The 13160-nt window shown below is 60.3% G+C and overlaps 1 protein-coding gene across 1 annotated transcript; it reads left to right on the top strand.

Annotated features, from left to right (window-relative positions):
- The first annotated feature begins 4507 nt into the window (after positions 1 to 4507).
- On the top strand, positions 4508 to 12751 carry LOC101953405 (trypsin-like). The gene is made up of 6 exons (XM_024113669.3): positions 4508 to 4579; positions 5894 to 6007; positions 7883 to 8036; positions 11356 to 11624; positions 11883 to 12019; positions 12488 to 12751. The coding sequence occupies exons 2-6, from the start codon at positions 5959 to 5961 to the stop codon at positions 12638 to 12640; spliced, it is 762 nt and encodes a 253-aa protein (XP_023969437.2). The 5' UTR covers positions 4508 to 4579; positions 5894 to 5958; the 3' UTR covers positions 12641 to 12751.
- The last annotated feature ends 409 nt before the right edge of the window (positions 12752 to 13160 follow it).

The following is a 13160-nucleotide window of genomic DNA, read 5'->3' as shown; positions in this document are numbered from 1 at the left end:
CACCTGAGAGGGGCTTGGACACCCAAATTCTGCTTCCCCACAGACCCTCTCTCAAGTCTCCCCCACCCCCGACTGTAGAGCATCCTCACAACCTCCCCACTTTTTGAAGAAGGGTTGGATTATCCTCCTCCCCCTTTTTTAACATATGGGGAAACTGAGGCATCAAGGAGCTGACTTGCATCTGTGGCACAGTTGGGGCTTGACCCCAGGTGCCCTGATTCCAACACCCCCCTACAGAAAGAGGAGAGATGCTACCGCTGCACTGTCATCGGGTCCGCGTGTTGAAAATTCCAAAGATGGGCCAAGCAAAAATCACAAGAGTGGCTCTAAAAATCATGAGATGTTATTAACAAGTCCTCACACCTGCGTTGGGTTTATTCGCCTTCTGGTTTCCGAGACTCTAAGCGCCACGTTTTCCTGCTGCCCCTCCCATCCCCAGCGCCCCCCACTGTAATGACCAGAAGCTTTCTTTACTTTTTAGCTCAAGGTAGCTTCCTTCTCCCCAGCGATGGGCTCAGGCTCTGGGCAGACTCAGGCAGCGTCACTGTGTGGTCACACTTGAGGCATCTGCCCCCTCTCCCAGCGATGGGCTCAGGCTCTGGGCAGACTCAGGCAGTGCCGGACACACTTAGGAGGTTTTTCTGAGCTTTTCTCCCCAGTCACAAGGGCTAGAATCTCATTTTTTTTTCAAAGGAAATTCAAGATTCTCCCGTGGTCCTACACCTCCAGGGGCGGGGGTCCTGGGCATGGGGCTACGCAGTCTGTTTTTTCAAAGAAGAACTCAGCCTGTAAACTTGGAGGGCCGGGTCTGTTGTTTTATTTTGTGTTTGTCCAGCTCCTGGCACAACAGGGTTCTGGCCTGGGGCGCCTAGGCACTACCATAATACACCTAATAAAGAGCAATAATAGCATACAGCTCTGAACACAATGAGCTCTTGGTTCATAACTGGGGCTCCCGCACTGCTATAATACACCTAATAATGTGCAGCACCTAGCACAATGGGGCGGTGGTCCATGACTGGGGTGCCTAGGCACTACCATAATATACCTAATAATGCACAGCACCAAGCACAACAGGGTCCTGAGCCATGACTGGGGTTCCTAGACACTACCGTAATACATCTAATAAAGACCAATGATAACGTACAGTACTGAACGCAAATGGGGCCTTGGTCCATACCTGGGGCTCCTGCACTACCGCAATACACCTAATAATGTACAGAGCCTACCACAGGTGCCGGTCCATGACTGGGGCGCATAGACACGATCGTAATATGGGTAATAAAGAGCAATGATAACATACAGCGCCGAGCACAATTTTTTTTGGGGGGGGGTGTCTCGGTCCATGACTGGGGTTCCTGCATGCTACCGTAATACACCAAATAATGTACAGCGCCCTGCACAATGGGGTGCTGGTAAATTGGGTGCCCAGGCCTTAGCCTGTGCGGGTGCGGCACAGCAATGGGGAGGCGGGGCCGAGAAGGGGCCAGGCCCAGGGTGGATGCCAGGCGACAGGCGGCTCTCAGGGTGAGTCAACAGGGCTCAGTGACTCACCCGTGTTGCAAACGGGGTCACAGCCTCCAAGAATCAGAGAACAACACACACACACCCCGAGTGGGGCAAGTGGGGCCGAGGTGTTGCAAACTGGCTCAGCCAGCCAAGGTGGCTGCTGGCAGCTAAGTCATGAGTGGAGCCGTGGAGTGTCATGAGCTGCCCCACAACAGTCGCCTGGGGAGGCCTTTACCCTCAGTGTACAGCCTCTGCCCGGATGGGGGTGGTGGCTGTCACCGTCATGCCCAGCCTAGGGCGCAGAATATGTGGGTGCCATCCCCTGCTCTGGGAGGGGTGGGGGGTCTAGTGGTTAGAGCAGGGAGGCCTGGGAGACAGGACTCCTGGGTTCTATCCCTGGCTCTGGGAGGGCTGGGGGGGTCTAGTGGTTAGAGCAGGGAGGCCTGGGAGACAGGACTCCTGGGTTCTATCCCTGGCTCTGGGAGGGGTGGGGGGGTCTAGTGGTTAGAGCAGGGAGGCCTGGGAGACAGGCATCTCACATTCATAAGATCTGGTCTATGCCCCAGTCTCCTAGGCATGCCCCTTCAGCCTACCGGACCCCAGGGCCCCACACAGCTCCCATGGGGCAGGCCCCATGGCCTCCACAACTCCCAAACTGGGCCTTTGGGCCCCAGCCCTCCCCACCTTGCTCCAGGGCTCCCTGCCACGCCAACCTCGGGCAGAAGCCTGCCCTGACCCCTCCAGGGTGCCAGGCTCCGAGTAGGAATTGGCAACAACCCCTATGCAGCCTTTTCCCAACAAGGGAACAATCACTTCGTCCCCTGGCCTGCAGCAGCTGAACGCCTGGGACTTAGCAAGCAAGAGGAACGGGGAAGGCAGAATTCAGCCCGGCCGGCGCTAGGGCACCACTGAGCTATGCCCAGCTCCGCTCTCGTGCTCTAGCTCTGTCCCATTAGCGTGCCCGCAGCGAGCACGCCCAGAGCTAGCGTCAGGCACTTGCAACCCATCGCAGGGAGCCCCGAACTGGGGGAGGGCAACATGGGGGCTAGGGGGTGTCTGCGCTGCAATGCCAGCCCTACGGCAGACTCGGGGGGGGGGGTGCGCAGGGCTCAGGCTGGGGGGGGCTATGAATTTGCAGCCTGGACAGTCAGGCTCGGGCTGGGGTAGGGGTCCCAGGGCCCGTGTTGCAGCCCAAATCCCTCATGTCCGCACTGCAACGTCATCCCCCTGCAGGCAGAGGCCCGGGAGCCCGAGCCGGCTGCCCCAGGCCTGCCGTGGGGCTGTGGTCGCAATGTAGACGTCCCCTCGGTGACTAACGCCCAGCGCCAATAGGATGCACCAGCCTTGCCTGGCATGGTGGGCAGATAGGGAACCCTGATCGGAGGGGGGCTCCCCGAAATTGAACCTGATCTCCCATGTCCCAGGGAGCCCATCAATTATCCCCCGCTCCCCCAATGAGCCACGACACCAAGGGGATAGGCACAAAGTCATCCAGAGAGGGCATAAAAATAGCGCAGACAGCTCCCATTTTCATCACAGCAGGACTCCTGGGTCCATCCCCAGTTCCGGGAGGGGAGTGGGGTCTAGTGGTTAGAGCAGGGCGGCAGGGTCTGGGAGCCCAGACTCCTGAGTTTTATCCCCATGTCTGGAGGGACTGGGGGTCTAGTGGTTAACCTGGGCTCCAGGTTAGAGTGAGGGTGGGGGCTGGGAGGCAGGACTCCTGGGTTCTATCCCCACCTCTGCATGGTATCAGTGGGTTAGAGCCCTGGTCTGGGACGCACCATGGCACTCTGTCTCCCCCTAGTGGCATCTGGGAGACATGCAGCAGTAGACACTTCACTAGCAAACGCAGGCTCCTGGTTACAGCTAAGATTTTGTCACGGATATTTTTCGTAAAAGTCACGGCCAGGTCACAGGCACTACAGAAAAATTCACAGACACCTGTGACAAATATTTTACGAAATATATCTGTGACAAAATGGGGATCTGTGGGTCCCCACACCGCCTGCATTGGGGTAGCTGCACCGCAGCTAGGAGCTCCGGAGACCCCCACACGGGTTGGGTGTTGGAGCTCCAGGGGTCCCCCCACTGCCCGTGGCAGCCGGGAACTGCAGGGTACCCCTGTCGCCTGCGACAGTTTGGAGCTCCAAGGGCCGCCAGAGCTCCCGACTGCCACTGGCTGCAGTCACGGAGGTCGCTGAAAGTGACTAAATCGTAGCCGTATTCATGGCCTTCGATCGAGAGGCCGCAGGTTCAATCCCTCACGCAGGCCGTCTCTCTGAGGTACCTACTGAGCTCCTATTACAGCGGTACCTCAATCCACGCCCCTTTCACAGCTAGGCAATGGAGGCTCAGACACTTGTCCACTATCCCTCGCGGGCAGAGCTGGAAATCGAACACCAGAGAAGCGCTCTAACCACTGGACCATCCTTCCAGTGTGATTTCCTAGGTTCTGTCCCTGCCCTCTGTAGGGTTAGGGGCGCCATGTCCCTGGGTGGAATCTGTCGAGGTCTAGAGCCCGGTAGGCCGGGCTCCAGCTCACCGAAGTAGCGTTACAGTAATAATACCCAGGGCTTATATAGCGCTGGCCCTCTGCAAAGCTCAGAGCGCTTTAGAAAAGAATGGGATGTGACTGATGGGGAAACTGAGGCAAGGAGAGGCAGAAATGACTTGCCAGCTCACCCAGAAGGCCGGAACCCAGGATAGAACCCAGGAGTCCTGACTCCCAGCCCCCACTACTCCAACCACTAGACCCCACTCCCCTCCCAGAATTGGGGAGAGAATCCAGGAGTCCTGGTTCCCCCCCAATCCAATATATGGCTCCATGGAATGGGGGAGACATGGCAGAGCCCAGAGACACAGCTCCCCACCCTGTGCCATCCACTGCCAAGCCGTGGAGAGGCCTGGAGGAGGGACTGGGCTGCCTCTCCTGTGGTGCCTGGGATGGGGCTCCCCGTGCCAGGCAGGAGGAATGCGAAGGACCTTGGTCGTGTTGACAAAGGAGCCCTGGGAACAGCTGCTCCGGAATAGCTGTGCAGTGACGTGGCTTCTGAGAACCGGGTGCTGCTTCGTAAGTACACAGTGCCGGGGGGCCCGGCTCCAATCCAGCTTCTGGGCAGGGGACTGGCTGGCTCAGGGAGGCGGAATGGGACATGGGGTCTTTCCCCTCTAGGGGGCGCCAGCTCTGATCCAGCCCCAGGATAGGGGCCTGGCTGGCTCAGGGGGGCGGGAATAGGACCCGGGGCCTTTCCCCTCCAGGGTGCACCGGCTCTGATCCGGCCCCAGGGCGGGGGACTGGCTGGCTCGGCGGGGTGGGAATAGGACCCGGGGCCTTTCCCCTCCAGGGTGCACCGGCTCTGATCCGGCCCCAGGGCGGGGGCCTGGCTGGCTCGGGGGGGTGGGAATAGGACCCGGGGCCTTTCCCTTCTAGGGGGCACCGGCTCTGATCTGGCCCCAGGGTGGGGGACTGGCTGACTCAGGGGGGCGGGGAATAGGACCCGGGGCCTTTCCCCTCCAGGGTGCACCGGCTCTGATACGGCCCCAGGGCGGGGGCCTGGCTGGCTCAGGGGGGTGGGAATAGGACCCGGGGCCTTTCCCCTCCAGGGGGCACCGGCTCTGATACGGCCCCAGGGCGGGGGCCTGGCTGGCTCGGGGGGTGGGAGTAGGACCCGGGGCCTTTCCCCTCTAGGGGGCACCGGGTCTGATCCGGCCCCAGGGCGGGGCCTGGCTGGCTCAGGGGGGTGGGAATAGGACCCGGGGCCTTTCCCCTCCAGGGGGCACCGGCTCTGATACGGCCCCAGGGCAGGGGCCTGGCTGTCTCAGGGGGGTGGGAATAGGACCCGGGGCCTTTCTCCTCAAGGGGGCACCGGCTCTGATCCGGCCCCAGGATAGGGGCCTGGCTGGCTCAGGGGGGTGGGAATAGGACCCGGGGCCTTTCCCCTCCAGGGTGCACCGGCTCTGATCCGGCCCCAGGGCGGGGCCTGGCTGGCTCAGGGGGGTGGGAATAGGACCCGGGGCCTTTCCCCTCCAGGGGGCACCGGCTCTGATACGGCCCCAGGGCGGGGGCCTGGCTGTCTCAGGGGGGTGGGAATAGGACCCGGGGCCTTTCCCCTCCAGGGGGCACCGGCTCTGATCCGGCCCCAGGGCGGGGCCTGGCTGGCTCAAGAGCCAGTTGGGAGGATGGGCTGAGCACGTGCCGCCCAGGTGAGCTTCAGAGCGGAGGCTGCGCACTTCCTCCGAGGGATGCCCAGCGGGAGGGGTGGGGAGGGGGGTGAGAATTTGCCACCTGCCGTGTGACCTTTGCAGTGTCCAAACAAGCTGGGGCATCGTGGGTGGCCGGGGAAGGCGGCTGTTTCCTCATGACCCATTAATCATTGACCACCAGCCCCCAGCCCCAGGCGTAAAGCGCATGGGAAAGTCCAAGCCGGACCATCTGCTGCCCTGAACGCCATGGAGCGGGCCGGCTTCGCGCTGCTGCTGCTTCTGCTGCTGCCTGCAGGTGAGGGGCTGGGTGTGCGTGTGAGTGTGTGTATGTAGGTGTGAGCACGTGTGTGTACGCATGTCTATGTGTGTGTGAGTGTGTGTATATAGGTGTGAGCACGTGTGTGTACGCATGTCTGTGTGCGTGTGAGTGTGTGTATATAGGTGTGAGTACGTGTGTGTACACGTCTGTGTGCGTGTGAGTGTGGGTATGTAGGTGTGAGTACGTGTGTGTACACGTCTGTGTGCGTGTGAGTGTGGGTATGTAGGTGTGAGTACGTGTGCGTACGCATGTCTGTGTGCGTGTGAGTGTGCGTATGTAGGTGTGAGCATGTGTGCATACACATGTCTGTGTGCGTGTGAGTGTGGGTATGTAGGTGTGAGTACATGTGTGTACGCATGTCTGTGTGCATGTGAGTGTATGTAGGTGTGAGTACATGTGTGTACGCATGTCTGTGTGCGTGTGAGTGTGCATATATAGGTGTGAGCACGTGTGTGCATGCATGTCTGTGTGCGTGTGAGTGTGTGTATGTAGGTGTGAGTACGTGTGCATATGCATGCCTGTATGCGTGTGAGTGTGTATGTAGGTGTGAGTACATGTGCGTACGCATGTCTGTGTGCATGTGAGTGTGCATATGTAGGCGTGAGTACGTGTGCGTACGTGTGTCTGTGTGCGTGTGAGTGTGGGTATGTATGTGTGATTACGTGTGTGTGTGCATGTCTGTGTGAGTGTGTATGTAGGTGTGAGTACGTGTGTGTACACGTCTGTGTGCATGTGAGTGTGTGTATGTAGGTGTGAGTACGTGTGTGTACGCATGTCTGTTTGTGTGTGAGTGTGGGTATATAGGTGTGAGTACGTGTGTGTACACGTCTGTGTGCGTGTGAGTGTGGGTATGTAGGTATGAGTACGTGTGTGTATGCATGGCTGTGTGCGTGTGAGTGTGTGTATAGTATCAGGGGGTAGCTGTGTTAGTCTGTACCCACAAAAACAACAAGGAGTCCAGTGGCACCTTACAGACTAACAGATTTATTGGGGAATAAGCTTTCGTGGGTAAAAAACCTCACTTAAGGTGCCACCAGACTCCTTGTTGCTTTTGTGTGTGTACGTGTGAGTACGTGTGTGTACACATGTATGTGTGTGTGCAGAGTTGTGGGGGTGTCATGTGTGTGCATGTGCAAGTGTTGTGTGTGCACTTATGAGCGTGCATATTGGTGTGTCATGCCAGTCTGTGTGTGCATGTTTGTGTGTGGATGGGTGAGCTGTGCAAGGTGCATGTGTCCTTTCTCTGTAAAGGGTGGGTGGGTGTGTTTATATAGTGTGTGTTGCATAGGTGTGGGTAATGCTGTGTGTTTATGTGTTTGCATAAATGTGTAACTGTGTGTTTTCAATCCGTGTGTGTAAGCACGGCTGTGTGTTTACATAGGTGTGTGTAGTGAGGAGCAGGTGTAGAGGGAATGTGCCAGCTCTCCTGTGTGTGTGTACTGCTGGGGGGGGCTGCATATGTCTGTGTGGGTTTATATGAGCACATACATAGGAGCAGGGGGCCTGCATCCGACTGTGTGCTAACCGGTGTGCGGTGCTGTATGTGTGTTCGTACCCGTGTGTATGGGTGTCTGCATGTAGGTATGTGTCATTGCTCTATGGGTGGTTGAGTGTGTGTGTGTGTGTGTGTGATCCCCTGTGCCTGTGTACTCCCAGTCAATGGGGCCAGATCCCAGCTGGGGTCAATGGGCCGTAGCTCCATTGGAGTCAATGGGACCAGATCCCAGCAGGGGGTCAATGGGCCGTAGCTCCATTGGAGTCAATGGGGCCAGATCCCAGCTGGGGTCAATGGGCCGTAGCTCCGTTGCCATCCCCACCCCCCCACTGATCTCTGCCTCTCCCACCCTGCAGCCTCCCCCCGAGAAGATCGGATCATTGGGGGTACCGAGTGCCCAGAGTTGGGGCACCCCTGGCTGGTTCTCCTCTACTACTTTGACCAACACTACTGCTCCGGCATCCTACTGAACCAGAACTGGGTGCTCACTGCCGCCCACTGCAAGATGAGGTGGGGTCAAGACAGAGGGGTGGGGCTGGGGGAAGGAGGCGGGGCCAAGGGAGCGGGGCCTGGGTGGGCAGGTTGGGGGAACTGCTCTGCGCAGAGGCTCAGCTCAGGACACCCCAATGTAACCATCAATTCTCTATGCAGCTTTCAGCCGGGATTGAACCCACGCCTCAGAACAGTGCTCCTGGGGCTACAGTAACAACCCAACGGACGCAGGAGAGCTGGCTACCCGGCCCCATACACAGCCAGCCCCATAGACACCCAGCATCCCTCTGCCAGCCCCTACACAGCCAGCCCCATAGACACCCATCACCCCTCTGCCACCCCTACACAGCCAGCCCCATAGACACCCATCACCCCTCTGCCAGCCCCAACACAGCCAGCCCCATAGACACCCAGCATCCCTCTGCCAGCCCCTACACAGCCAGCCCCATAGACACCCATCACCCCTCTGCCAGCCCCTACACAGCCAGCCCCATAGACACCCAGCATCCCTCTGCCACCCCTACACAGCCAGCCCCATAGACACCCAGCATCCCTCTGCCACCCCTACACAGCCAGCCCCATAGACACCCATCACCCCTCTGCCAGCCCCTACACAGCCAGCCCCATAGACACCCAGCATCCTTCTGCCAGTCCCTACACAGCCAGCCCCATAGACACCCAGCATCCCTCTGCCAGTCCCTACACAGCCAGCCCCATAGACACCCAGCATCCCTCTGCCACCCCTACACAGCCAGCCCCATAGACACCCAGCATCCCTCTGCCAGTCCCTACACAGCCAGCCCCATAGACACCCAGCATCCCTCTGCCAGCCCCTACACAGCCAGCCCCATAGACACCCAGCATCCCTCTGCCAGTCCCTACACAGCCAGCCCCATAGACACCCAGCATCCCTCTGCCAGTCCCTACACAGCCAGCCCCATAGACACCCAGCATCCCTCTGCCAGCCCTACACAGCCAGCCCCATAGACACCCAGCATCCCTCTGCCAGCCCCGTATACAGCCAGCCCCATAGACACCCATCATCCCTCTGCCAGCCCTACACAGCCAGCCCCATAGACACCCAGCATCCCTCTGCCACCCCTACACAGCCAGCCCCATAGACACCCAGCATCCCTCTGCCAGCCCATACACAGCCAGCCCCATAGACACCCAGCATCCCTCTGCCACCCCTACACAGCCAGCCCCATAGACACCCATCACCCCTCTGCCAGCCCCTACACAGCCAGCCCCATAGACACCCAGCATCCCTCTGCCAGCCCATACACAGCCAGCCCCATAGACAGCCAGCATCCATCTACCAGCCCCTACACAGCCAGCCCCCTACCCACCCATCATCCCTCTACCAGCCCCATACACAGTATGTATGGGGATGGAGAGATGATACATAGATTTTTCAGGTGTGTACAGGGATAGATAGATAGATAGATAGATAGATAGATAGATAGATAGGGGTGTATGGGGATAGATAGATAGATAGATAGATAGATAGATAGATAGATAGATAGATAGATGGGGTGTATGGAGATAGATAGATAGATAGATAGATAGATAGATAGATAGATAGATAGATAGATAGATGGTAAGTGGGCACGTAGGTGGGTCAGTTGGAAGATAGCTTGGTAGGGAGGTAAGAGGGTAGGGAGATAGGTGGGTAGGGAGGTTGGTGGGTAGGTAGACAGGTTGGTAGGTGGGTCAGTCGGAAGGTAAGTTTGGTAGGAAGGTAAGAGGGTAGGGAGGTTGTTGGGTAGGGAAGTAGGTTGGTATGTGGGTCAGTGGGAAGGTAGGTTGTTAGGGAGGGAGGGAGGTTGGTACGTGGGTCAGTCGGAAGTTAGGTTGCTAGGGAGGTAGGTGGGGGAGTTTTGGAGCCGGGGGGATCAGTGGGGTCAGTGGGGGGGCTGAGTCAGAGGGGGAGTTGTGGAGCTGGGGGGGAGGGGGATGGGGGATCAGTGGGGTCAGTGGGAGGGCTGAGCGAGAGCTGGAGGGGGAGTTTTGGAGCCGGGGGGAGGGGGGGATCAGTGGGGTCAGTGGGGGGCTGAGTCAGAGGGGGAGTTGTGGAGCTGGGGGGGAGGGGGAGGGGGAGGGGGGATCAGTGGGGTCAGTGGGAGGGCTGAGAGAGAGCTGGAGGGGGAGTTGTGGAGCTGGGGGGGGATCACTGGGGTCAGTGGCAGGGCTGAGTCTGAGCTGGAGAGAAGCTGCAGGGTTTGGGGAGCTGTAAGGCCTGAGGGAGCTTCAGGGTCTCGGGAGCTGTGGGGTTGGCTGCGGGGTCTGCAGAGTTCCGGGGGCTGCAGGGTCTGAAGGGAGCCTGGGGGGGCTGTGGGGCCTGGGGGGCTGTGGGCCTCGTTGTTGCAGGGGCTGGGGTGGACTCTGAGGCATGGGGGTTTTGGGGGGCTGGGAGGGGCTGGGGGACCTGGTTGGGTTGCCAACTTTCTAATCGCACAAAACCAAACATCCTAGCCCCGCCCCTTCCCTGAGGCCCTGCCCTGCGCTCACTACAAGCCCCCTCCCTCGGTGGCTCGCTCTCCCGCACCCTCACTCACTTTCACTGGGCTGGGGCAGGAGGTTGGGGTGTGGGAGGGGGCGAGGGCTCTGTCTGGGGGTGCAGGCTCTGGGGTGGGGCCGGGGATGAGGGTTTTGGAGTGCAGGAGGGGGCTCTGGGTTTGGGGGGGCCTCAGCAGCTGCCAGCAGGTCCAACTCGTAGGTGGAGACACGGCAGGCGGCTCTCGCCCGCAGGCACCGCCCTCCCAGCTCCCATTGGCTGGGAACTGCAACCAATGGGAGTGCGGAGCCGGTGCTTGGGGTGAGAGTAGCGTGCGGAGCCCCATGGCCCCTCCGCCTAGGAGCCGGACCTGCAGTGCGGAGCCAGGACAGGCAGGGACTAGCCTGCCTTAGCCCCGCAGCACCGCTGACCGGACTTTTAACGGCCCAGTCCGCGGTGTTGACCAGAGCCACCAGGGTCCCTTTTCGACTGGGGGTTCCAGTCGAAAACCGGACACCTGGTCACCCTAGGGCCTGGGGGAGCTGTGGGGCCTGGGTGGGCTGGGGGAGCTGGGTGTTGTGGGGGCTGGGGAGGACTCTGGGGCCTGGGTGTTGGGGGGCTGGGAAACCTGGGGGTTGCAGGGGCTGGGGAGGACTCTGGGAGCTGCGGGGGCTGGGTGTTGTGGGGGCTGGGGAGCCTGGGGTTTGCAGGGGCTGGGTGTTGGGGGGCTGGGGAGCCTGGGGGTTGGAAGGCTGGGGGGCTGGGGTGGACTCTGGGGCCTGAGAGGTGTTTGGGCTGGGCCTGGCCGGCAGCCCAGGACTCTCTGTCCTCTGTCCTTAGTCACATCCAGATGCGCCTAGGGGAGCACAGCCGTGGAACGAGCTCGGGGAACGAGCAGTTCGCCGCCGCCCAGGAAATCATCCCCCACCCCGGATTCCGCGCCCCCAGCGCTGGCAGCCGGGACTACGAGAATGACATCATGCTGCTCCGCCTGTCACCCCCGGCCGTCTACACTGACTACGTGCAGCCCCTGGCACTGACTGACGTCTGCCCCCCAGAAGGGACCCACTGCACCGTGATGGGATGGGGCACCACCACCAGCCCCGATGGTAGCAGACCCCAGTCCTGCTGTGGGATAGCAGGGGCTGTGGGTCAGGAGGGAGGGGCACTGGCAGAGCTGGGTGGGGGGGAGCCCAGGGCTGGGCTAGCAGGGGCTGCGGCTTGGGAGTGAGGGGCACCAGCAGAGCTGGGGGGTGGCAGGGCTGGGATAGCAGGGGGCTGTGGGTCGGGATTGAGGGGCATGCTACCCTCCCTCCCCCACGGCCTTGGCCAGCCCTTGTGGGAAACTGTCACCCCTTCCCTTCCAGAGACGTACCCTGATGTTCCCCAGTGCTTGGACGTCGAGATTCTCTCCAATACCATCTGCCAGGATGCGTACCCCGAGAAAGTGACTGAGAACATGCTCTGCGCTGGGGTGCTGGAGGGGGGCAAAGACTCCTGCCAGGTGAGGGGGGCTTCTCCTGGGGCCATCCCATGGGCAGATGGAGAACGAGGTTTGGGGACACTGGCATGGCAGTGGCTCCATGGTGTGCCGTGGCTCCATGGTGTGCCGTGGCTCCATGTGGCTGTGTCTCTGTGGCTCTGCATGGCACAGTGGGGCTGTCTCCATAGCATGGTGTGGTTGCATCTCCGTGGCTCTGCGTGGGGCAGCTGCTGCTTCGTGGCCCCGTGGGGCGTGGCTGCCTTTCCACAGTGCCGCGTGGCACGCTTTGACTGCATCTCCTGGCTCTCCATGGCGTGGCTGCGTCTCTGTGGCTCTACATGGCGTGGCATGGCTACCTCTCCATAGCGTGGTGTGGCTGCATCTCCGTGGCTCTGCGTGGCCTGGCTGGGTCTCCGTGGTGTGGCCTGGCTGTCTCTGTGGCCCCGCATACCGTGGCTGACCTGTGACTTTTCTGTGACATCTCCGCAGGGTGACTCCGGCGGGCCCCTGGTCTGTAACGGGAAGCCGCAGGGCCTGGTTTCCTGGGGAGATCACCCCTGCGCCCAGCCCAACAAGCCTGGGGTCTACACCAACATCTGCAAATACCTAGACTGGATCCAGGAGACCATCGCGGGGAAGTGATGGCCCCGGGGGCTGGGACTGGGGCCAGGTGGGGCAAAGGGGGTAATTACCGACCCCAGCCTGGAGCCGGGTTCAGGAGCGACCGAGACGCAATAAATCATCTGGAACTCACCTCTCCTGCCTGGCTGCTCTGCAAAGCCCGCTTGAATAGGGCAGCGTTTATAGTCTCTGGCCCCAGGCAGGGACTGGCTGGCTCAGGGGGGTGGGGAATGGGGCACGGGGCCTTTTCCCTCTAGGGGGCGCCGGCTCTGATCCAGCCCTAGGGAGGGGGGCTGTCTGGCTGACAAAGTGGGGAATGAGACCTGGGGCCTTTTCCTTCTACGGATCGTTGGCTCTGATCCTGCCCAAGCCCCACAGTCAGAGGGCCACCTTCAAAACGTTGCTTAAAATGGGGGACTGGCCCTGTTTGACCCCTGCAAGTGGGAGGGCTTTCAGGGTGAAATGTCACACAAGGCTATGCTCCAGGCCCTTTGCATCACCCACCTGGGTGCACTGGGTCTTGGCCTTCCATTTTCCAATA

The sequence above is a fragment of the Chrysemys picta genome, chromosome 20 (genome assembly GCF_011386835.1).
Source record: "Chrysemys picta bellii isolate R12L10 chromosome 20, ASM1138683v2, whole genome shotgun sequence".
Lineage (NCBI taxonomy): Eukaryota > Metazoa > Chordata > Testudines > Emydidae > Chrysemys > Chrysemys picta.
The sequence above is the reverse complement of the archived record's forward strand: the minus strand, read 5'-3'. Positions and strand labels throughout refer to the sequence as shown.

What these genes read in the sequence shown, in the direction of transcription:
- LOC101953405 (XM_024113669.3), top strand. Translation starts at nt 5,959, where the DNA reads ATGGAGCGGGCCGGCTTCGCGCTGCTGCTGCTTCTGCTGCTGCCTGCA. An exon ending in GCTTCTGCTGCTGCCTGCAG is followed by an intron (nt 6,008 to 7,882) that starts GTGAGGGGCTGG and finishes CCCACCCTGCAG; the next exon opens with CCTCCCCCCGAGAAGATCGG. An exon ending in CACCACCACCAGCCCCGATG is followed by an intron (nt 11,625 to 11,882) that starts GTAGCAGACCCC and finishes CTTCCCTTCCAG; the next exon opens with AGACGTACCCTGATGTTCCC.